The 25680-nt window shown below is 46.3% G+C and overlaps 1 protein-coding gene across 1 annotated transcript in view; it reads left to right on the top strand.

Annotated features, from left to right (window-relative positions):
• The window catches only part of STK31 (serine/threonine kinase 31), a 160961-nt gene extending 143488 nt beyond the window's left edge, over positions 1 to 17473 (top strand). The window contains exons 23-24 of the mRNA XM_069729864.1: positions 11524 to 11592; positions 17134 to 17473. Coding sequence (XP_069585965.1) covers positions 11524 to 11592; positions 17134 to 17295 — 231 coding nt within the window. The 3' untranslated portion in view covers positions 17296 to 17473. The remainder of the gene's footprint in view (positions 1 to 11523; positions 11593 to 17133) is intronic.
• Positions 17474 to 25680: the final 8207 nt, after the last annotated feature.

Here is a 25680-nt window from a genome sequence, read left to right on the forward strand (position 1 = left end):
ATAGTATCTCGTAAAGTTGAGATTCCTGGTTGAAGGCAGGAAAATGTTTGCCTGATTTGTAAGCAATCTAAAAATCCAAGGCACCAGGTATTCTCTTTCAAAAAAAAGTTTTATTGACACCAGCGTACACACAGGAAAAGCAATAGCAACCTTTCGGCCAAAAGCAATAGCAACCTTTCGGCCGTGCAGGAGGGCCTTTTATCTAACTGAAGAAAAGCTTTGTTTGATAAAGGCCCTGCTTGGCCGAAATGTTATTGATTTTCCTGTGTACACTGGCATAAAACTTTTTTTGAAGATTACCCAGTGCCTTGGACTTTTGGATTGCTTGCAGTTTTTACACCCCAGTGGAGGAGTGTACCAAGTCTGCCCTGGGATACATTCTTCACAAACGTTTGCCTGATTTGTGTTCCACTGATTCACTGCTCATTGAATTGCATTCGTGAAACTAGTCACTGTGTTTGTGAATCTCTTTAGGAGAATTTGAGAAAAATATTATTCTTCCACTGTATTCAGTGGACAAGTGACTTGAGTAAACAGGCAAATTGTGCACCCTAAATCCTGCAGAACCAAGTACAAGGCTCCATTCACCATACTGATGCTGCATAGAATCATCTGCCCTTTCACAGTTGGTACTTCCTAACCTCATCGGGTTTGGTAATAATATGTACTTCAGAAAAAACTTAATTTCAACTACTGCCCTTTCCTGTGTTTTTCTCAGAACTAATAGTCCTCTTTAAACTCTTAAGCTATGTGCACACGTTCAGTTTTTTTTCGCGCTAAAAACGCTATAAAAACTCACTGAAAATGCATACATTATGCGTTCTATAATTTAGAATGCATTCTGCATGTTTTGTGCACATGGATGGGTTTTTTTCGCGGAAAAAAAACGCATCCATCACGGTAAAAAAATGAGCATGTTCATTATTTTTGCGGATTTTCTGCGTTTTTCCTGCAATTCTATGCATTTGGGGAAAAACGCACAAAAAATGCGTCAAAAACTCGGTAAAATCGCATGTGGATTTCTGGCAGAAATGTCTGTTTTTTTTTTCAGGAAAACTTCTGCAAGAAATCCTGACGTGTGCACATACCCTTAAGATTCAGCAAATAAGTTATTGTATGAATAAGTACTTTTCTGCAACAATTCTAAGCTGTTTGAGATCTTTGCTTCAGTTTAGAATTTTATTGTTTACTTCTAATAGACCAGAATCAGTTCTGGTCTATAGTGGACACAAAGATCACTTGTTACAATACAGAGCTGTGTGGAAAAAAAACACCCCCACTGTTTGCCTCTTTGTGAGGAGATATGGCACCATTCCAAAATTACCCTTATTGTGAACAGTTAAGCAAGTTGAAGATAAAATGATCTCTAAAAGGGCTGAAATTAAAGATGGCACAATTCCTTTGTATTTTAGGTGACAGTCATTTTTAAAAATTACTAAAAAGAAAATGGGCCTATGCAAAATTTTGGGCTCGCTTGGAGATGTGTACCCAGATAGGTTTGACCAATGTTTCAGACTGTAATTATCCGGTTAGGGTTATGGCTTGTTCATGATCATTGTTAGGAAAGGCCAGGTGATGCAAATTTCCCAGCTTTATAAAAACCCAACCTCCTCTAACCTTGTGCCAAAAAACAGCCATGGGTTCTTTTAAGCAGCTGCCTAGCATTCTGACAATTGTGGAGGCCCACAAAGCGGGAGAAATTTATAAGAAGATAGCAAAGAGTTTTCAGTGTACCCTTTCTGCAGTTCGAAATGTAATTAAGAAATGGCAGGTAACAGGAACAATGGAGTTTAACATCAGGTCTGGAAGACCAAGCAAAATTTTAGTGAGAGCTGCTCATAGGATTGTTAGAGAGCCAAATCAGAACCCCTGCTTGACTGCAAAAGACCTTCAGAAAGATTTAGCAGAATCTGGAGTTGTGGTTCATTGTTCTACTGTTCAGACACACCTGAACAAATGACCTTCGCTAGATGGTAGCCCGATTCTAACACATTCTAGGGTATTCTAGAATATGTATGTAGTTTATTTATGAAGATTTTAGAATAATACATTTAATACACAGGATTTGGCCGCCTGCGACCAATTAGCGAAGCGCGGACTGCGCCTGTCGCTGATTGTTCGCGGCTGGCCACGTAGTATATAGCACAGCCACGTAGTATATAACAGCCCACGTAGTAAATAGCACAGCCCACGTAGTAAATAGCACAGCCACGTAGTAAATAGCACAGCCACGTAGTAAATAGCACAGCCACGTAGTAAATAGCAGAGCCACGTAGTAAATAGCAGAGCCACGTAGTATATAGCAGAGCCCACAGAGTATATAGCAGAGCCACGTAGTATATAGCAGCCACGTAGTATATAGCAGAGCCACGTAGTATATAGCAGAGCCACGTAGTATAGAGCACAGGCCACGTAGTGTATAACACAGGCCACGTAGTGTATAACACAGGCCACGTAGTGTATAACACAGGCCACGTAGTGTATAGCGCAGTATATAGCCCAGCCCGCGCAGTATATAGCCATGTGGGCATCATATTCATCAAAAGAATTAAAATAAAAAAGTTAGATACTCACCTTTCGTTGGCCCCCGGATCGAAGCGGTTACCGACGCTCCTCGCGTGCTCCAGTCTGAAGAGTGCCTTGCGGTCTCGCGAGATGATGACGTAGCGTCATCATCTCGCGAGATCACAATGCATGGAGCGGTCACCGGCACGTCGCGAGGAGCGGGAACGGCCTGTTGTGGATCCGAGGGGCCGACGGACGGTGAGTGTATATATATAAAAAAAAAAAAAATACAAAATTGTTATTTTCTCTTTCGCCTCATTGGGGGACACAGACCATGGGTGTATGCTGCTGCCACCAGGAGGCTGACACTAAGTAATACAAAGAAAAAGTTAGCTCCTCCCCTGCAGTATACACCCTCCTGCTGGCTCCCAGTTCTTGCTTAGTGTCCGTAGGAGGCACACGGACGGGTCTGCTATTCAGACCCAAAGAACTCTTTTTTATCGTTTTTTTACTTTTTACTACGGTCGAATGGGGCGACGGATTCTTTCATGTTCCGATCTCCTCGAACCATCAACAGGCGAGCACGGGAGTTTTACCTCTCCGTATCCTCTCCTGCGACGTGGGAAGCCACTGCCTGAGCTGATTTTAGGGGCGACGGGCCCCTTCAAGGGCACCGATCTCCCCCCTCCCTTATCAGACGAGCACTGGAGTTTCACCTTCAGTATCCTCTTCTGCAGCCAGGCCTATTGCCGGACATTCAGCCCTTCTCCACCAGGTTTTACCCTCGGCTGTACAGAGGCACCTTCCAGCGTGGCGTCCGAGCAGCCCCCACTGCATCACCACTGAAAAAGCGGATGATGGAAGGAGGCAGACGGTTCCTCTCCACCCCTCTTCTGCAGGGATGGTGGATGGAGGCTCCCCAACCCTGCACCGTCCTATCTACCCGGGCTCAGCTCCTACCTGCAGCATCTGCCACCCCCTCCATATTGGGGTAAGTGCTCCGTGAGATTTGGGTTTTTCCGGCGGTCAGAGGAGGGCTCCATAGCGACTGGGTCCCCACAGAGCTTCGCAGCACTTTTCCCCTCAGTCTGCGGGTGCGCGTCGGCCGAAGCCATAAATTTAGTCCCCGGCTTCGGCCCTGTTTAGGCCGCATCCCGGGAAGCCCCGCCCACCGCTTGCTCCCTTCTAGCGGCTCCGCCCCCCTATTCAGGCGCTTCTCGTTCCAGACGAGATCTCGGCGGCCATCTTCTTCCTCCTCCATTGTGGTCACTATTTCTTCTGGATGGGGCTGCGGCCGGCGGTTTTTCAGCGCTGGAGTCAGCGCTATTCCAGACGGGGGACTCAGAACCTGAGTAAGGTGAATCGCCCCAATATCCCCCCCCCGGCACGCATCCCGGCAGCATTAAGGGACTAGCTTTCCCTGTTTTTTATATACTTCAGGCTGCAATCTCTGGTGCCCCTGCACAGTACAGAATGTATAGTACAGTGTGCAGGCTTGCAAACAGAGAGCTGTGAGTTCCCAGCAATGAAGCTCTCATGACTCATTCCCTGGTGACTCATTCCCTGGTGACTCATTCCCTGGTGACTCATTCCCTGGTATTTAATACTCTGCCCGGTAGTCGCTGGGCCCATAGGTGCTTCCCCAGCTTTCCATGCCTTTTTATTAACCCTGCTGTTCTGTTGGTCAAAAATGACCGACTTTGAACTTCAATATTCTTTAAAATATTCAAGATGCGGCTCTGAAACCCGTGGCCGACCGACCCATCCTCATTTAAGTCAATCAACCACAAGTTTCAGAACCGCATCTTGAACACCCCAAAAAATACCAAAGTTCAAAATAGGCCTCCCCAGACCGAACAGAACAGCAGGGTTAAACCCAGGACCAGCATTCCCTGGTCTTAAGGGTCCCCTAGTTTTAAAAGGGTCACATCCCCAGCATTCTCTGCTCTGCCAGAAGCCGGTCTCCTTTTCCTTAGTACTTAATCAGGCCAGTATGCCCTGGTCTTAAAGGCACAGGGCCAGTAGGCACTGGTCTTAAAGGCACATGGCAAGTATGCCCTCGTCTTAAAGGCACATGACCAGCATCCCTGGTCTTAAAGGAGCATGACCAGCATTCTTGTTCTTAAAGGCACATCACCAGCTTTGCTGGTCTTTAAGGCACTTGTTCCAATATTCCTTTCATGACCAGTATTCCTGGTCTTAAAGGCACGTGACCAGCATGCCCTGGTCTTATAGACTCGTGACCAGTATCCCCTGGTCTTAAAGACACGTGTTTAGTATACCCTGGTCTTAAAGGCACATGACCAGTATGCCCTGGTCTTAAAGGCACGTGACCAGTATCCCCTGGTCTTAAACGCTATAACCAGTATGCCCTGGTCTTAAAGGCACATGACTAGTACGTCCTGGTTTTTCAAGGCCATGACCAGTATGCCCTGGTCTTAAAGGCACGTGACCAGTATCCCCTGGTCTTAAACGCAATAACCAGTATGCCCTGGTCTTAAAGGCACATGACTAGTACGTCCTGGTTTTCAAGGCACATGACCAGTATGCCCTGGTCTTAAAGGCACGTGACCAGTATCCCCTGGTCTTAAACGCAATAACCAGTATGCCCTGGTCTTAAAGGCACATGACTAGTACGTCCTGGTTTTCAAGGCACATGACCAGTATGCCCTGGTCTTAAAGGCTCATGTCCAGTATGCCCTGGCTTTTAAAGGCACGTGACCATTATGCCCTGGACTTAAAGGCTCAGGACCAGTACGCCCTGGTCTTAAACGCAAATGACCAGCATACCCTGGTTTTAAGGGCACATGACCATTATCTCCTGGATTTCAGCATGCCCTGCTTTTAAAGGCACATGAACAGTATGTCATCTTACAAAAGGCACAAGACCAGTATTCCCTGGTCTTAAAGGCTCATGGCCAGTAACCCCTAGCCTTAAAGGCGCATGACCAGTATTTACTGGTCTTAAGGGCACATCATCTATCCTAAGCTGGTCACCCTAACTGAGCTCTGGAGCACTCGCATGCTCCCTCTCCTACAATGGGAGCCGTCGGCTAGCAGGGGCCGCAAGTATTCTAGAAAAACGTACAGGTTCTAGAAAATCTCCATCAACATTTGACGGTGATGCACTGGAAGACCTCTAAGTAGGATACCATACCTGGTCGGAATTTTATGGGCGACGGGTCCCTGGCTCCGATTTCCCCCCACACCTTCAACAGACGAGCACACGGAGTGTCGTCTCCATGTATCTTCTTCTGCATCCAGGTCTATCGCCACAACCTGCCCTGTCCACTCGGAAACCTCAATTCTGGGGATGTGGCGTCCACATTTGTGGCGTCCCAACAAGGAGGTTTTCCCCCCTTTGTATCAGATGCAAGAAAGTGGACGATTCCTCTCCACTTCCCTGTTAAGAAGATGGTGGATCGAGGTTTTTCCTTATTTTCTTCTCTGCACGACGATGGCAGAGACCTGCTGGTTACAGTCCCGCATTCTGTCACTTGGCAGACTCGCCGGGCAGAATTTCTTGCGGTATTCCTACCAGTATCCTGGCCGGTGTATCATCAATTAAGATTCCACAGACGGTCGGATAGCAAATCTAGTTCGTTCCGTCTTGTGGTTTCGGGTTCAGCGCTCTACCCTTCCTTAGCCGCCACATGGGTTGCTTGACCAAAGGGAGAGAATGAAAGTCTCCGGGTCCCAGACCTTATCTACTTCGTTCCACAGTATAGCTGGCCAATCAAATCTTCTGAGCGGGAGACTAGCAAGGGCTCGTATCTCTTCTTCAGGCACAACCAGCAGTGGAAGCATTGGCCAGGACAGTCTAGAGCTAAGGGATCTTGGTTCCAAAATGGAGGGAATGAAAAGTATCTCCATTCCTGGACCCCAAACTTCTAACAACCTTTGACAGGGCCCTTTCTTTTTTCGGATGGAGTTCCTCCGCTCAGCCACTTCTTCAACAGAGAAACGTGGTTGTTTTCTGGCATCCATCGTCATTCGGGATTCTTACCCTCACATACCTATTTCTCCTCTCTACTATAATCTCTTCGCCTTTCCATTCGCGAACAGTATTTTCACGACCTGGCCCTTCTGCCTGGCTACCACACCAGAGTGGTCGCAAGGGTCATGACGGTTGTCATGTTCTTCTTGCACCTTAGAAGCATGGTCGTCCTGCCCTATTTGGTCGACTTTGTATCCGCTCTCCTAGGACTACGCTGAGTCGTCCATATCACTTGCAATTACCTCTCTATTGGGCTAGCAGCTAAACTTAGACAAGTTTTTTTCCTCATTCTCAGCCCAGCAGATCCTCTTTGAGGATGATCCTGCCCAAGAAGGATGGTTATTCTCTCTCGGGTCTAGGTCGTGGCCCTTCTACAGGGAGCTTGCGCACTCGATCTCTCATTCCCTCGGTTCTTTCAATTCGCTAGGAGGGTTCTGAGGGAAAGGACGTCTACGGAAGCAGTTTCCTTCGCTGCGCTCGTTTTCTGCAAGTCAATCAGGCTCTCAAAGGGTAGTCTCTGAGCTCCTTTCTCTTCCAGAGCCTTCTCCTGGCCCAAGGGCTATTGGGAGATACCATTGCCAGTTTTCTTCTCCCGATCATCTCTTTGTAGATCCGAACGGTACGGCTATTCCTTCAGCAGGCCCTCTGCCTTCTGGCGGGTCTTCAGTTGGATAATGCCTCGGCTGTGCCCCAAGTTAGCCATCTAGCAAGTACCCTCAGTCAAGCGCCATGGCTAAGGTACCTCGCACTCTCTGATGGGCCGAGTTCTATCTTCGGTGATCTCAACAGTACATTCCCTGGAGTAGAACACTAGGCGGCAGACATATTCAGCCGTCCGGGTTTTTCCTCAAGTGAGTGGGAACTTCACTCGGAAATCTTCCATCGGACCTGCCTTCACTGGAGTACTCCAGAGGTAGTTCGGATGGCGTCCAAACTGAACGCCAATGTACTCCAGTTCATGGTTTGGCCTCGCGATCCAAGACCATTGCAGTGCATGATCTATTCTTCCATGGTACCAATTTCCATAAACCCTCTTCCACTACGTCTAAATCCTTTTCGGAAGCGGGTAGGGCCCCAGTGATCCCGGGAGACCCGCACTGACCATGTCAGGTTTTTTTCTCGCTTGCGGTACTAGTATTTTTCCGGCTTATTGTCTCAAGCTGGAAATATGGTCTTTCTTGCAGGCCTCAACCTGTAGTTCTTCCCTACCGCGTACCGTTAAATCCGTGGGACCTTAATGGTCCTGGGCATCTTACAGTGGACTCCTTTTCTGATCCGGATAGACTTTTCTATCAGGGAGGGTCTCTCCCCTTCTTTCTCTGCGTTCTTGTCCTCCTGATGAGTCTTCAGATCTCGACGCTCTGTTCTTTATCTTTTTTCCTTATTACCTTCAAGGCAAGGTTGCCCTCTAGCCATCCCCTTCCCTCGTTGCCAAGGGGTATTATATCTCCACTGTTGCAGGGGCATCGTCCTCTCATCTCCTTCGGCTCTAGTCCACAAAGCGGATTGGGTTCTCCATAATCTGGAAGAAGCGAGTGCTCCAAGTGGGTACGTATCGAGGACGACGTCCTTCCAAAGGTTGGACATTTTACTCGGGTTTTTCGATGGTAAGTAGGCTTCCTGACGGACGCAGGAAGGGTTTAGCCGTTTTTCTTTGGCCACGTTAGCCTGGTGGATTCTTTTCTCCATCCAGGAGTCCTTTCGCGCTAGATGCCAGCCTATCTCCCTGTCTGAGGGCTCTAGGCGCCAGACGTCGGCAAGCACGACCGCAGGCTTGCGAATTCCTCCAGGCCGCATGCATTCTTGAAGCACTATAATTCACTCACTATAATTCACTCACTTCCACAGATGTGAGTCTGGGCAGGTGGACTTTGCAGGCCGCGGTGGCGCACTTGTAAGTAGCGGCTACACGGCCTGAAGTGATGTTGTCCCCACCCAGGGACTGCTTTGGGACGTCCCATGGTCTGTGTCCCCCAATGAGGCGAAGGAGAAATAGGGATTTTTGTGTACTCACCGTAAAATCCTTTTCTCCGAGCCATTCATTGGGGGACACAGCTCCCACCCTGTTATTAGCTTATGCTTTGTTTTTATCTTTTGATATGTTATACTCTTATATATAATGTGACATGCTTTACGCTTATATGTCGTTATTGATCTCCTACTGCTTTTGCACCGAACTGGTTAGCTGGGAGCCAGCAGGAGGGTGTATACTGCAGGGGAGGAGCTAACTTTTTCTTTGTATTACTTAGTGTCAGCCTCCTGGTGGCGGCAGCAGCATACACTGTTATGTTTGCTAATGACAGGTGTTATGAAGGCAATCCAGAAACACAGTGTGCTTAGCGATCAGAGCGCACACAGTGATCTGACAAATACCCAAAAATACAAGAACGAGCTCTGAGACGTGGAAACTCTGTAGACTGCACACCTGATCCTATCCTAAACACAACTAAAAGCGGCTGTGGATTGCGCCTAACAACTACCTAGGCAACTCGGCACAGCCTAAGAAACTAGCTAGCCTGAAGATAGAAAAATAGGCCTGACTTGCCCCAGAGAAATTCCCCAAAGGAAAAGGCAGGCCCCCACATATAATGACTGTGAGTAAGATGAAAAGACAAAACGTAGGGATGAAATAGATTCAGCAAAGTGGGGCCCGATATTCTAGGACAGAGCGAGGACAGTAAAGCGAACTTTGCAGTCTACAAAAAACCCTAAAGCAAAACCACGCAAAGGGGGCAAAAAAAACCCACCGTGCCGAACTAACGGCACGGCGGTACACCCTTTGCGTCTCAGAGCTTCCAGCAAAACAAAAGACAAGCTGGACAGAAAAAAAGCAACAAAAAAGCAAAAAGCACTTAGCTATACAGAGCAGCAGGTCACAGGAACAATCAGGAGAAGCTCAGATCCAACACTGAAACATTGACAAGGAGCAAGGATAGCAGCATCAGGCGGAGTTAAGTAAAGAAGCAGTTAATGAGCTCACCAGAACACCTGAGGGAGGAAGCTCAGAAGCTGCAGTACCACTTGTGACCACAGGAGTGAATTCAGACACAGAATTCACAACAATACACCCATGGTCTGTGTCCCCCAATGAATGGCTCGGAGAAAAGGATTTTACGGTGAGTACATAAAAATCCCTATTTTTTTAACATTAGATCTTTTTACTATTGATGCTGCATAGGCAGCATCAATAGTAAACACTTGGTCACACAGGGTTAATAGCAGCGTTAATGGAGTGCGTAACACCACGGCATAACGCGGTCCATTAACGCTGGCATTAACCCTGTGTGAGCGCTGACTGGAGGGGAGTATGGAGCGGGCACTGACTGTGGGGAGGAAGGAGCGGCCATGTTGCCGCCTGACTGTGCCCGTCGCTGATTGGTCGTGGCAAAACGCCCACGACCAATCAGCGACTTGGATTTCCATGACAGACAGAGGCCGCGACCAATGAATATCCATGACAGAAAGACAGATGGAAGTGACCCTTAGACAATTATATAGTAGATGGAAGAGTCATCAGAAGAAACCCTCTGCTGCATGCTCACCATAAAATTTTGCACTAGAAGTATGCAAAAGAGCATCTAAACAAGCCTGATGCTATTTGGAAACAAGTTCTGAGGACTAACGAGGTTACAATAGAACTCTTTGGCCACAATGATCAAAGGTATGTGTGGAGAGAAAAATGGGCACAGAGTTTCAGAAAGAACATCTCGCCAATAGTAATGAGCCGACAAATGAGCAGTCCCTGCATGTTTTAGGCTACGTTCACATTTGCGTTGTGCGCCGCTGCGTCGGCGACACAACGCAAATAAAATGCACCAAAACGCACGCAAAAGCGCTGCGTTTTGCGACGCATGCGTCGTTTTTTGCCAAAATTTGGACGCAAGAAAAATGCAACTTGTTGCGTTTTCTTGGTCCGACGCTTGCGGCAAAAAAGACGCATGCGTCGCACAACGCAACAAACAAAAACGCATGCGTCCCCCATGTTAAATATACCCCCATGTTATATATATTTGCCCGACGCAAACTAGCATAACGCTAATGTGAACATAGCCTTACATCAGTCGGAACAGCCGCAAGACTTGCAGCCTCGGCGACTCAAGCATTTTTTTTTCTCAGCACACAGAAAATACTTGTTTAGGACACGAGCATGCTTGGATAACACCTTATCCGAGCACACTTGCTCATCACTACTCGTAAGTCCTTAAGTATGGGGGTGGATCAATCATGCTTTGGGGTTGTGCTGTAGCCAATGACACAGAGAACATTTCACGGGTAGAGGGAAGAATGGATTCAATGAAATTTGAACAAATTCTTGATGGAAACATAAAACCATCTGTAAAAAAGCTGAAGTTGAAAAGAGGATAGCTTCTGCAGATGGCTAATGATCCTAAACACACGTTAAAATCCACAATAGACTACCTCAAAAGGCGCAAGCTGAAGATTTTACAAGGACCCTAACAGTCCCCTGATCTGAACATCATTGAAAATCTGTGGCTAGACCTCAAATAGCAGTGCATGCAAGACGACCCAGGAATCTCACAGAATTGGAAGAATTTTCCATGGAAGAATGGATGAAAGACTCTTGTCTGGCTACAAAAAGTGTTTACAAACTGTGATACTTAGAAAATGGGGTGCTACAAAGAACTAACTATGCAGGGTGCCAAAACTTTGCATTGGCCCATTTTACTTTTTGTAATTTTTAAAATTCTAAAAGTATATATAATTTATTTATTTTGTCAAAAATGCAAAGTAAATGTGTCATATTTAACTGTATGCCTTGTTAGAGATCATTTCATCTTGCTGTACAGTGCAATTTTGACCAGGGGTGCAGAAACTTTTACATGCCACTGTATCTTCCCATGAGTGCTGAGTTTTACTAATAGTAGTTACCTCGTAGTTACCTCGAATTGGAACCCTACTCGAGCACCTCCACCATTACACTCCGGAGTACCATATATTCTTTGTCTACTTTGTGAGAAGAGGTTTCATTTTTTAAATATCTAAAACTTTTTTCTTTTTAGCTCTGCACAGGGAAGAAAAATGTTACACACAAATCTGATGGAACCCCTGATTTTGACAAAAGTGACTTGGTAGGTTGTATAATTCTGCAAATAACTAATTGTCTTTTATCTACTGGGGTATTGCGAGAAGTGACAGCACTGTGAGATGAGATCTAGTCAGGCTTATAATGATACTTAACTCAGGTCTCTGCTGTATCTCTACTGAGTAGCTGTAGAGATCAGTGAAGAGGAGGATGTGGGTTTTTTTTCTTCTAGTTCCCCCTGTGTTTCTGCCTGCTTCTGATTGGTTAAAGTCATGGAGGGGAAGAAGTACACTCCCCTAGAGACAAATCTCTCGTAACGCCCAGTTAAACATTTAACATGTGGTAATTCGTAACCTAAATTTTACAAATGAAGATCTCTGTAATGGATAGGAGAGAATAAAAATTGCACTTTACTCATCTCTATAGAGACTGTTCCACAACGTGGCCAGTCCAACATGTCCAAATTGATGAAAGCATCTCCATTTTCGTTTTTCTACTTGGATGCAATGTCTCTGTATATTTAGGACCTCTCTGTTCCATGACTTTTTCTTTGCCCATGACTGCCAGAATAAGGTAACCTTTTGTGCAATTCTTCATGGTAAAACAATGCATTACAAGTCAGTGTGATCCATAGAAATACAAATGTCATGTTTGTCAGTTTGTGTAGTAAACCCCATGACATCTGTTTGGGCAAATCCAAAGAATGGCTACAGGACCATTAATGAATAAATTGGTGTTCTTAAATAGTAATACGGAATAAATTAGTAATTATTTTGATTATAGCCTCCTCTGTTCTTTAATATGATTGGAGCAAACTTTAAATGAGGATTGTTGTGAGAATCTCATAAAATTCTGCCATATTGTTACTTTATAGTAATTTTACTGTAAGTCTAGCTTCATATATGAGCGGGGACCCTCAGGATGAGCATTACTTTTTATTTAGCTTTGAGGACACTGAAGAAATTTCAAAATCAATAGCCGGTAATTCTCTTCTAAATATCTTATGTGCCATAGGCAAGATGTCAGGGATAGTCAAAATAAAAAGCCAGGTTACGTTTTAGAAGTGGCTCACTAAACACTTCCATTGACAGAAATTGAATCTGTCACCCTATTTCACAGTATAAACTGCATACATAAAAAGGATCTCTGAGCCCTGATGAGGCTGCTGTATTTACTGCGAAAATCTGTCAGAATGGTTGTATAAACTTGGTTGGAAGTTTAAAGTGGTATTGCCATCTCCAAGATCCTATCCCAATATGTGGTAGATAATAATATTAGCAAATTCCTCCAATTAGAAATGTATAGTTCTTTTGATTCACTTTGTTGCTTTTGCCATGTAGGGTATTGCTTTAGCTTACATATCGCTTGGTTACGACAACTAACAAGTGTCAGTCACTATACGAGTGGTCGTAGCCTTGGATACTTAAGCTACTTCAGTGCCATGCACATGCGGTAAGCGACACCGCAAATCAGAAGAACTATATCACATTTCTAATTAGGGGCATTTGCTAATATTATTACACCTACTACATATTAAGACAGGATAGGATCTTGGAGATGGGAATAACAGTTTAAATTCAAACTATATTCACCTAGTCTGACAGCTCCTCTGAGTTCTTTCTCACTGCCTCTGCTGAGACCTCTCAATGTTCAGTACAAGTTGCCCCAGTCATTCAGGCTGGGTGGATGGAGACTGAATACTCTTGCACTTTAGCCCTCTGAGGCTATGTTCACACGTTCCCTGTTTTTTTTTTTCCCTGCAGGCAAAACCTGCTCTCTTGGCAGTTTTTTCCTGCTTTTTTTTTTGTTCTTTTGTATATATTGATAAAGTTTAATGCCCCCCTCCCAAAACCCCCCCAAAAACCTTCAATAACCTGATACCTGTGTTTTTGCACTTACCCCATAGCTTTCTGTGGGTGAAAAAGCGCTGAAAGAAGTGACATGCTTCCACTTTTAGGCTATGTGCACACGTTCAGGATTTCTTGCAGAAAATTCCTGAGAAAAACCTGAAATTTTCGGCAAGAAATCTGCATGCTTGTTTTGCCGCGTTTTTGATGCGTTTTTTCCGGACATTTCCCAATGCATTTTATAGTGGGAAATCCGCAAAAAAAAGCAAAATTAATGAACATGCTGCGTTTTTTACCGCGATGCATTTTTTTTGCGGAAAAAAACGCATCATGTGCACAAAACATGCGGAATTCATTCTAAATGATGGGATGCATATTGTATGCTGTTTTTGCGGTTTTATAGCGTTATCGCGAAAAAAATGCGAAAAATCAGCAACGTGTGCACACAGCCTTAAAAACACAGCACTTTTCCAAATCAGTCAGGAAAAAAAGTGCATGCATGAGATTTCTGAACATAGCCTTACTCTATAGCTGGATTCATAAAATGCTCATCTTACTATCTGGACTATAGGGTCATCAATCTGATATACCGTATTTGTTGGATTATAAGACACACTTTTGTTCCCCCAAATTTTGGGGGAAAGTGTGTGTGTGGGGGTCTTATCCGAATCTGTGTGCTGTAGAGGAAGAGGAGCTGCTCTGGAGTGGTGTCAGCGGGCTGGAGTGGGCTGGCTGCAGAGACAGTGGGAGGTCACTTGCTCACACTCATTAGCCTCATGTAATATTCACTGCACCCGCTGTCCATCACCTCAGTGCTGAAGTCCGCAGCGAGTTGATTGACAGGGGAGTGGCGCATATTGCATGTGCCTGCACTCTTCCCCCCCTCCAATCATGGATATGGCCCCCCCCCGGTCACTCTATATGCCCCCCTGCTTGCATGCACATGACCTCCCCGGGTAACTATATGCCCCCCTGTGCTGCTGGCAGGCACATGCCCCCCTGGTCACTATATGCCCCTCCTGATGATGGCTCCGTGCTCCCAGTTTCCCCGTGGCTCTTCCTGTGTCTGTGCCGACATCCGATCATGTGATCGGCACAGCACAGTGATGTCATCACTGTGTGCCCAGGTCACATGATCTGATGCCCAGGAAACACAACCAAGGAGCTGGGAGCACGGAGCCATCATCGGAAGGTGAGTTAAGTGTTTATTTTATCATGTGCCTGTCAGCCGCACAGGGGGCACATAGTGACCAGGGGGGCCATGTGCCTGCCAGCAGCACAGGGGGGCATATAGTGACCGGGGGCCAGGTGTCTGCCAGCAGCACAGGGGGCATATAGTGACCAGGGGGGCCATGTGCCTGCCAGCAGCACGGGGGGCATATAGTGACCAGGAGGGCCATGTGCCTGCCAGCAGCACAGGAGGGCAGAGGGCATATACTGACCAGGGGGGCCATGTGCCTGCCAGCAGCACAGGAGGGCAGAGGGCATATACTGACCAGGGGGGCCATGTGCCTGCCAGCAGCACAGGGCGGCATTTAGTGACTGGGGGGCTATGTGCCTGCCAGCAGCACAGGGGGCATATAGTGACTGGGGGGGCATGTGCCTGCCAGCAGCACAGAGGGGCCTATAGTGACTAGGGGGGCATGTGCCTGCCAGCAGCACAGGGGGGCATATAGTGACGGGGGGGCGGCACGTGCCTACCAGCAATACAGGGGGGCATATAGTGACCGGGTGGGCCAAGTGCTTACCAGGAGCACAAGGGGGCCATGTGCCAGCACAAAGAATGGGGTTATATAGATACCAAGATGAGGGACATGTATATGATTTGCAAGACGGACACTGGCATTATAAGACAGACCCCCATTTAACATAAAAAATAATTTTTTTCTCTTCACTAAATTTGGGGGTGCGTCTTATAATCAGGTGCGTCTTATAAAGCGAAAAATACAGTATTTAATAATGTATACCGTTTGTATTGTAAAATTTGGTAACATATCTGGTATAAAGGGTTTTCAGAATAATAAATGTGAAACTGCATCAACATTAATGGTGAAATAATGTTTTCCCCTTTACTAATTTAGCATTGTTCCTTCTCTGCCCGCTCTGTTCATCAATTCATGGGGTCCATATCAATGAAACATCACCTCACTACAGAAAAACAACACAGTGGAGAGTAGGGCTGCCATGATCAGGTGATGTCATTATTGTAGACAAAACTTCAGTAGGGCTCTTTCAGACGTCAGTGTGTCCGGAACGTGTGGTGACGGTTTTCACATGTACCAGAGACACTCACACACACGCAGACCCATTTAACTGTATGGGCCTGTACACATGTCAGTGTGATTCCACGGTCTGTGGGCCAAAAATGTTGACATGTCCATTGACATCTGTTTGTCATCAGTGTTTCATGTGCTGGAGCCTGGCACCTGGTGCTGAAGACAGATCACATCCCTGCTCCCGCTGCAATCAAAGCTAGCAGGGGACAATGTTGAGAGTTGGATTCAACTGTTAACAGCGAGAGCAGGCGGTGGCTGATGGGAACATTCATCAGCCGCAGCCTGCACTATAAATAAATAAATAAATAAATAAATAAAAAATTACTGGTTTTGATAACCAGCCAGGCAAAACTCACAGCTGCGGGCTGCAACCCTTAACTGTTAGCTTTAGCAAGGCTGGTTATCAAGAATACAGGGGGCCACACTCCATATTTTTTAATTATTAAAATAAAAAATAAAAAAAAATTAAAGATGCAGTGGTGTCCCTCCCGTTTTTGACAACCAGCCAAGCTAAAGTAGACAGCTGGGGCTGGTATTCTCAGGTTGTTAATGGTATAACTCTGTGTTTGTTATTATTATATATAAATGGAAAAGTGTGTTTTTTTTTTTTTTTATTTCAAGTAAAGGACACCCAACATTTTTATATAAGCTGGAGGGGGACCATATCCATTGTTCCTTACCAGCCTGAGAATACCAGCCTCCAGCTGTCTGCTTTAGCTTGGCTGGTTGTCAAAAATGGGGGGATCCCACGTTGTTTTTTATTTATTTAAATTTTAAAAAGCAACGTGAGACCCCTCTGTTCTTGATAACCAGCTTTGCTAAAGATGACTGCTGAGGGTTGCAGCCCACAGCTGTCCGTTTTGACTGGCTGGTAATAAAAAAATACAGGGGAATCCATGTCATGTATTTTTTTTTTTTTATAGCGCAGGCGGCGGCTGATGAATACTCCCATCAGCCGTCGCCTGCTCTTGTTATCGGTTGAATACAACTCTCAACACTGTCCGTTGATCACAGCGTGTGCAGGGGACAGTAATGTGAGCGGACTTCAGCACCCGGCATCCAGGAACTGAACTAACAGTACAGCTGATTCCCAGCCGCCGGTACATGTGACACTGATGCGGCACACGGTTGCCACATTTATGTCACATGTATGCCACAAGTATTAAACATACAGACACTGATATCTCCGGTACTGATTTTTCAAGTGCTGGAAATATCAGGACGTGTGAAAGCGCCCTTACATAGGATTGTCAGCGCAGATCTCCAGAGAGCCTAGCACAACTTGGCAGTAGGTTGTAAAGTTCATCATATTGGTAAAGTTGTGCTTCAAGTATTAAAACCCATAAGTAGCAAAAAAGTTGCCAGACTGTGGGGCTTTTCACCTCTGTCAACTGACCCCTGCTTTATAATATGTCAATATGTCATATGTAATGAGCCATATGTCTTCATTTTTATTTACTCCAGGATTTCAAAACTGAGGCTCTGCTGTCCTGCCTTCTATGCTGTGGAGATCGCATGCCGACTGAGCACATCAAACTGCATGAATATTTTCAGGTTTCTGAGCCTGAATGTCATCCTTTGCCAGATGATGTGACTGATGACAATATGCCTGCAGACTTTGCTTGATTTAGCTATATTTTCTGCAGGAACAAATTCAGCTCTTGTCAGTCTTGGCTTTCGTTCAGTTACCTTATTGGCAATCTTTACACGGGTGTCGTTCTTTTGTGTTCATTTTTTTGTGGTTGTTCAGTCAGAATGAGAGGTTTTTTTCTTTTCATTTTATGGAATAAATCCTCTAAAATTTGTTTTTGTATGTGTTATAGAAATATAACATTAGGGCACTGGAAAACTGACAAATATTCTGCTTAAGCAGGTAAATACCATATTTTATTGACCATTGCTTAAGTTTTACATTGCAGGTTCAAGTTCTCTAGGAAGACTTCAAAAGTAGAAAAAAAAATATAAAAGTTTAAATCAAGATAAAAAATAAACAAATTGTGAAAAAAAAAAAAAATGGGTGCTTGTGTCTGTAAAAGTCTGAACTCTAAAAATATTAAATTCTTTGCAGTTTGTTACATGTCGGGGAAAAAAATGAACTCCATAATTACTATTTTTCTCTTACCCCATGACGGCACCACGGAGAGAGGGATCCGCCCTCAGGGACAGGAAACCCACAGGTTACAAAGGCGGGACCTCTCCTCCACCTCAGTTCGGTTTCCTGTCCCTGACGGGGATCCCACAGCTCACAACATCCAGGATTCCAGGGACCATCGGGCCGAGTTCAGGCAGCGGGGGGTGTTGTGAATTCTGTTGTCAAGCTCCCTCCTGTGGTCGTGAATGGTACTTCGGCGAGTTCCGTCTATAGGCTCCCTCTGGTGGCTATGAGTGAAGCTGCGGCTTCTGAGGTTCCTTACACAGGTGACGTGGTTTATCCTTTGGTTGGCTGTTCTATTTAACTCCTCTCAGATCGTTACTCTAGGCCAGCTGTCAATGTTTTTGCATTCGTTCAGTTCGCACCTGGATCTCTCTGGTGACCTGCCTTCTCCTGCAGAAGCTAAGTTCCTTATAGTCTTATTTTGTTCTCTGTTTTCTTGTCCAGCAGGTTTTCATGATTTTGTCTTGCTAGCTGGAAGCTCTGGGATGCAGAGTGGCCCCTCCGCACCGTGAGTCGGTGCGGAGGTCTTTTTTTGCACACTCTGCGTGGTCTTTGTAGGTTTTTGTGCTGATCGCAAAGTTACCTTTCCTATCCTCTGTCTATTTAGTTAGTCTGGCCTCCCTGTGCTGAAACCTGTTTTCATTTCTGCGTTTGTGACTTTCATCTTTACTCACAGTCAATATATGTGGAGGGCTTCCTTTGCCTTTGGGGAATTTCTCTGAGGCAAGGTAGGCTTTATTTTCCCTTCTCTAGGGGTAGCTAGCCCTTAGGCTGTGACGAGGCGCCTAGGTCTGGTCAGGAGCGCTCCACGGCTATTTCTAGTGTGTGTGATAGGATTAGAGCTTGCGGTCAGCAGAGTTCCCACATCCCAGAGTTCGTCCTGTATGTGGTTTAACTATCAGGTTATTCCGGGTGCTCCTAACCACCAGGTCATAACAGTACAGCTGGCCCGTAAGTATTAATGCATCTCTATAGAGGGATAAGACAACTTCTGAGACCATTTTTTTTTCTTTGCACTGTGTTTTGTCTTTCTTATCCCCTAGACCTTTGGGTGGTTCAGGACACAGGTGTAGTTATGGACATTCAAGGTTTATCCTCTTGTGTGGATCATCTCACTGCAAGAGTACAAAACATTCAAGATTTTGTGGTTCAGAATCCTATGTTAGAGCCTAGAATTCCTATTTCTGACTTATTTTCTGGGGATAGATCTAGGTTCTTGAATTTCAAAAATAATTGTAAACTGTTTCTAGCTTTGAAACCCCGCTCCTCTGGGGACCCCGCTCAACAAGTAAAAATCATTATTTCTTTGTTACGTGGTGACCCTCAAGACTGGGCATTTTCCCTTGCGCCAGGAGATCCGGCATTGCGTGATGTTGATGCGTTTTTTCTGGCGCTTGGATTGCTTTATGATGAACCAAATTCATTGGATCAGGCAGAGAAAATCTTGCTGGCTTTGTGTCAGGGTCAGGATGAAGCGGAGGTGTACTGTCAGAGGTTTAGAAAGTGGTCAGTGCTTACTCAGTGGAATGAATGTGCCCTGGCAGCAATTTTCAGAAATGGTCTTTCTGAAGCCCTTAAGGATGTCATGGTGGGATTTCCCACACCTGCTGGTCTGAATGAGTCTGTCTTTGGCCATTCAGATCGATCGGCACATGCGTGAGCGCAAAGCTGTGCACCATCTGGCGGTGTTCTCTGAGCATAGGCCAAAGCCTATGCGGTGTGATAGGACTTTGACCAGAGCTGAACGGCAGGAACACAGACGTCGGAATGGGCTGTGTTTTTACTGTGGTGATTCCACTCATGCTATCTCCGATTGTCCTAAGCGCACTAAGCGGTTCGCTAGGTCTGCCACCATTGGTACGGTACAGTCTAAATTTCTATTGTCTGTTACTCTGATTTGCTCTTTGTCATCCTATTCTGTAATGGCATTTGTGGATTCAGGCGCTGCCCTGAATTTGATGGACTTGGAGTTTGCCAGGCACTGTGGTTTTTTTCTTGGAGCCCTTGCAGTATCCTATTCCATTGAGAGGAATTGATGCTACGCCTTTGGCCAAGAATAAGCCTCAGTACTGGACTCAATTGACCATGTGCATGGCTCCTGCACATCAGGAGGATATTCGCTTTTTGGTCTTGCATAATCTGCATGATGTGGTCGTTTTGGGGTTGCCATGGCTACAGGTCCATAATCCAGTGTTGGATTGGAAATCTATGTCGGTGTCTAGCTGGGGTTGTCAGGGGGTACATGGTGATGTTCCACTGCTGTCAATTTCGCCTTCCACTCCTTCTGAAGTCCCTGAGTTTTTATCAGATTACCGGGATGTATTTGAAGAGCCCAAATCCGGTGCCCTACCTCCTCATAGGGATTGCGACTGTGCTATTAATTTGATTCCTGGTAGTAAGTTTCCTAAGGGCCGTTTGTTTAATTTATCTGTGCCAGAGCACGCCGCTATGCGGAGTTATATAAAGGAATCCTTGGAGAAGGGTCATATTCGCCCGTCGTCATCACCGTTGGGAGCAGGGTTCTTTTTTGTGGCCAAGAAGGATGGTTCTTTGAGACCTTGTATTGATTACCGCCTTCTTAATAAGATCACAGTCAAATTTTAGTATCCTTTGCCGCTGCTGTCTGATTTATTTGCTCGGATTAAGGGGGCTAGTTGGTTCACCAAGATAGATCTGCGTGGTGCGTATAATCTTGTGCGAATTAAACAGGGTGATGAATGGAAAACGGCATTTAATACGCCCGAGGGCCATTTTGAGTACCTGGTTATGCCATTCGGGCTTTCTAATGCTCCATCTGTGTTTCAGTCCTTTATGCATGACATCTTCCGAGAGTACCTGGATAGATTCATGATTGTATATTTGGATGACATTTTGGTCTTTTCGGATGATTGGGAGTCTCATGTGAAGCAGGTCAGAATGGTGTTCCAGGTCCTTCGTGCGAATTCCTTGTTTGTGAAGGGGTCAAAGTGTCTCTTTGGAGTTCAGAAGGTTTCATTTTTGGGTTTCATTTTTTCCCCGTCTACTATCGAGATGGACCCTGTTAAAGTTCAGGCCATTTACGATTGGACTCAGCCGACATCTGTGAAGAGCTTGCAGAAGTTTCTGGGCTTTGCTAATTTTTATCGTCGCTTCATCGCTAATTTTTCCAGTATTGCTAAACCGTTGACTGATTTGACCAAGAAAGGTGCTGATGTGGTCAATTGGTCCTCTGCGGCTGTAGAGGCTTTTCAGGAGTTGAAGCGACGTTTTGCTTCTGCCCCTGTGTTGTGCCAGCCAGATGTTTCGCTCCCTTTTCAGGTTGAGGTTGATGCTTCTGAAATTGGAGCAGGGGCTGTGTTGTCGCAAAGAAGTTCTGATGGCTCGGTGATGAAACCCTGTGCCTTCTTTTCTAGAAAATTCTCACCTGCTGAGCGCAATTATGATGTGGGCAATCGGGAGTTGTTGGCCATGAAGTGGGCATTCGAGGAGTGGCGACATTGGCTTGAAGGAGCTAAACATCGCGTGGTGGTCTTGACTGATCACAAGAATTTAACTTATCTCGAGTCTGCCAAACGGTTGAATCCTAGACAGGCTCGATGGTCGCTCTTTTTCTCCCGTTTTGATTTTGTGGTTTCATATCTTCCGGGATCTAAGAATGTGAAGGCTGACGCCCTGTCAAGGAGTTTTGTGCCTGACTCTCCGGGTGTTCCGGAGCCGACGGGTATTCTTAAAGAAGGGGTAATTTTGTCTGCCATTTCCCCTGATTTGCGGCGTGTGCTGCAAAAGTTTCAGGCTGATAGACCGGACCGTTGTCCTACGGAGAAACTGTTTGTCCCTGATAGATGGGCTAGTAGAGTTATCTCTGAGATTCATTGTTCAGTGTTGGCTGGTCATCCTGGAATCTTTGGTACCAGAGATTTGGTGGCTAGATCCTTTTGGTGGCCTTCTTTGTCACGGGATGTGCGTTCTTTTGTGCAGTCCTGTGGGACTTGTGCTCGGGGTAAGCCCTGCTGTTCTCGTGCCAGTGGGTTGCTTTTGCCCTTGCCGATCCCGAAGAGGCCCTGGACGCATATTTCCATGGATTTTGTTTCTGATCTCCCTGTTTCTCAAAGGATGTCGGTCATTTGGGTGGTTTGTGATCACTTCTCTAAGATGGTCCATTTGGTACCCTTACCTAAATTGCCTTCCTCCTCTGATTTGGTGCCATTGTTTTTCCAGCATGTGGTTCGTTTGCATGGCATTCCAGAGAACATCGTCTCGGACAGGGGTTCCCAGTTTGTTTCGAGGTTTTGGCGGTCCTTTTGCGCTAAGATGGGCATTGATTTGTCTTTTTCTTCGGCTTTCCATCAGACTAATGGCCAAACCGAACGAACTAATCAGACTTTGGAGACATATCTGAGATGCTTTGTCTCTGCTGATCAGGATGATTGGGTGTCCTTCTTGCCTTTGGCTGAGTTCGCCCTTAATAATCGGGCCAGCTCGGCTACTTTAGTTTGTCCGTTTTTCTGTAATTCTGGTTTCCATCCTCATTTCTCTTCAGGGCAGGTTGAGCCTTCGGACTGTCCTGGTGTGGATGCGGTGGTGGACAGGTTGCAGCAGATTTGGACTCATGTGGTGGACAATTTGACATTGTCCCAGGAGAAGGCTCAACGTTTCGCTAACCGCCGGCGTTGTGTTGGTCCCCGACTTCGTGTTGGGGATTTGGTTTGGTTGTCATCTCGTCACGTTCCTATGAAGGTTTCCTCTCCTAAGTTTAAGCCTCGGTTCATTGGACCATATAAGATTTCTGAAGTTCTTAATCCTGTGTCATTTCGTTTGGACCTTCCAGCTTCTTTTGCCATCCATAATGTGTTCCATAGGTCGTTGTTGCGGAGATACATGGCGCCTATGGTTCCCTCCGTTGATCCTCCTGCCCCGGTGTTGGTCGAGGGGGAGTTGGAGTATGTGGTGGAGAAGATTTTGGATTCTCATGTTTCGAGACAGAAACTCCAGTACCTGGTCAAGTGGAAGGGTTATGGTCAGGAAGATAATTCCTGGGTTTTTGCCTCTGATGTTCATGCTGCCGATCTTGTTCGTGCCTTTCATTTGGTTCATCCTGGTCGGCCTGGGGGCTCTGGTGAGGGTTCGGTGACCCCTCCTCAAGGGGGGGGGGTACTGTTGTGAATTCTGTTGTCAAGCTCCCTCCTGTGGTCGTGAATGGTACTTCGGCGAGTTCCGTCTATAGGCTCCCTCTGGTGGCTATGAGTGAAGCTGCGGCTTCTGAGGTTCCTTACACAGGTGACGTGGTTTATCCTTTGGTTGGCTGTTCTATTTAACTCCTCTCAGATCGTTACTCTAGGCCAGCTGTCAATGTTTTTGCATTCGTTCAGTTCGCTCCTGGATCTCTCTGGTGACCTGCCTTCTCCTGCAGAAGCTAAGTTCCTTATAGTCTTATTTTGTTCTCTGTTTTCTTGTCCAGCTGGTTTTCATGATTTTGTCTTGCTAGCTGGAAGCTCTGGGATGCAGAGTGGCCCCTCCGCACCGTGAGTCGGTGCGGAGGTCTTTTTTTGCACACTCTGCGTGGTCTTTGTAGGTTTTTGTGCTGATCGCAAAGTTACCTTTCCTATCCTCTGTCTATTTAGTTAGTCTGGCCTCCCTGTGCTGAAACCTGTTTTCATTTCTGCGTTTGTGACTTTCATCTTTACTCACAGTCAATATATGTGGGGGGCTTCCTTTGCCTTTGGGGAATTTCTCTGAGGCAAGGTAGGCTTTATTTTCCTTCTCTAGGGGTAGCTAGCCCTTAGGCTGTGACGAGGCGCCTAGGTCTGGTCAGGAGCGCTCCACGGCTATTTCTAGTGTGTGTGATAGGATTAGGGCTTGCGGTCAGCAGAGTTCCCACATCCCAGAGTTCGTCCTGTATGTGGTTTAACTATCAGGTCATTCCGGGTGCTCCTAACCACCAGGTCATAACAGGGGGGCCCTGCCACGATCTCGGGTGGATTCCTCCCTGAGGACGCATTCCGGGGTCGGCGGGCCTCGTAGATATGTGCGGAGGTGTGCGCAGTGAAGAGGACCGAGTCTGCCTCTTCTCTGTCTTTAAAAAAAAAACAAAAAAAACAAAAAGCGGCCAGTAATAGGTAGCGGCGGCTACCTGGAGCATCTCCGCCGGTCCACGAGGCTCACAGGAGAAGGTGACGCTGGTCACCGACAGGTGGACTAATGCAAGGAGCAGCGGCGGCTGCGGGAGCTCCGTTCCTCCTGTGAGCCGGCAGCTAGTGAGCGCGCGCGCGGGGCCCGAATACTTACTGCGCAGGTGCGGGAGTCACTTCCGGGGCGGCGCAGGATACCTCTGGGTAATCCGGATGTCGCCTTGGGCCGCACTATTAGGATATAACCGGAAGGGAAGATGCATACCGCTGCTCAGAAAGTACCACCATGAGTGGAATAGAGCAGTCGGTGGAAGAAATTTCACAGGCCCTTGTGGCCTACACAGTGCAACAGCTCAGGATCCCAGCGCAGCAGAGCCTCTGGTGGATCCAGGAGGAAAACGGTGGTTCAAATGGAGGAGGCATCCTCAAGACCAGAACCGGTATCTTCCTCACGTTAGGAGGGTAAGTGACCTCCGTGAAAGTATATATTCTAATAGGGATTTATTGTTTTCTTAGGGAAAGAAATGCCAGGCGAAAAATAAGCATAGTGTGCACGCTTTGTTCAGCAGATTTGCCGGATACATGGGTTAAAAAACTCTGTGCGTTATGCATTGAGAACACCATTAATGAGGAGACTCCGAGATTCACGTCTGAACTAAAAGACTTAATTAAAACCCAAGTGGCAGACGCACTAAAAAGCGTAAAAAGCCGTAAAAGAAAACGTAAAGAGAAAACTCCAGATTACAGTTCCTGCGAGGAAGATAGCACGAGTGATGATTCAGATAGCTCTACAGCTTCAGCGTCCTCCTCCGCATCTTCAGAAAGCGGCCGCAACTGTTTCCCAATTGAAGAAATGGATGCGCTGGTAAAAATGGTTAGGGCAACTATGGGTCTGGCAGACACTCGTTCCAAAAAATCTGTGCAAGATCTTATGTTTAGTGGCCTGGAACAAAAGAAATATAGAGTGTTCCCATTAAATGAAAAAATACAAGCCCTAATAAAAAAGGAGTGTAAAAGGAAATATCCATTTGATGACCCAGCCTGCGCCTCATGGGGAAAGGCGCCAAAATTATACGTCGCTATTGCGAAGGCTTCTAAAAAATTAGCCCTGCCTTTTGAGGATATGGGGACCCTTAAGGATCCTATGGATAAGAGGGCCGATGTCTTCTTAAAAGGGTCCTGGGAGGCCGCCAGCGGGGGATTAAAACCCGGTATAGCTGCTACATGTACAGCTAGAGCGCTGATGGTCTGGTTGGATCACTTAGAAACTCCATTAAAAAATAAAACCCCGAGAGAGTCTATATTGGACTCCGTGTCAGCTATGAGAGGAGCCGCTGCATATTTAGCAGATGCCTCCATAGATTCGGTTAGGCTGACGGCAAGATCAGCTTCATTCTCAAATACGGCCAGGAGAGCACTCTGGCTGAAGTGCTGGCCGGGGGACTTGCAAACTAAAGCTAAGTTATGTTCCATACCGTGCGAAGGTGAATTTTTGTTCGGACCCACCCTAGACGATGTCCTCGAGAAAGCGGTAGATAAAAAGAAAGCCTTTCCAGGATTTCCAAATCAGTCCTATAGGCGGCCCTTTCGAGGGAGGAGGTTCACACAAAGACGCCCCCCAAAAAACCAAAAGGAAGGGTGGGAAGACAGAAAATTCAAAAGAGGAGGTTTTATGTTTAACAAACAGGATAATAAAAAACAGCCACAATGAGGGTGCGCCCCAGGTAGGAGGGAGACTGACCCACTTTC

Source organism: Ranitomeya imitator, chromosome 6 (genome assembly GCF_032444005.1).
Source record: "Ranitomeya imitator isolate aRanImi1 chromosome 6, aRanImi1.pri, whole genome shotgun sequence".
Taxonomy (NCBI): Eukaryota; Metazoa; Chordata; class Amphibia; order Anura; family Dendrobatidae; genus Ranitomeya; species Ranitomeya imitator.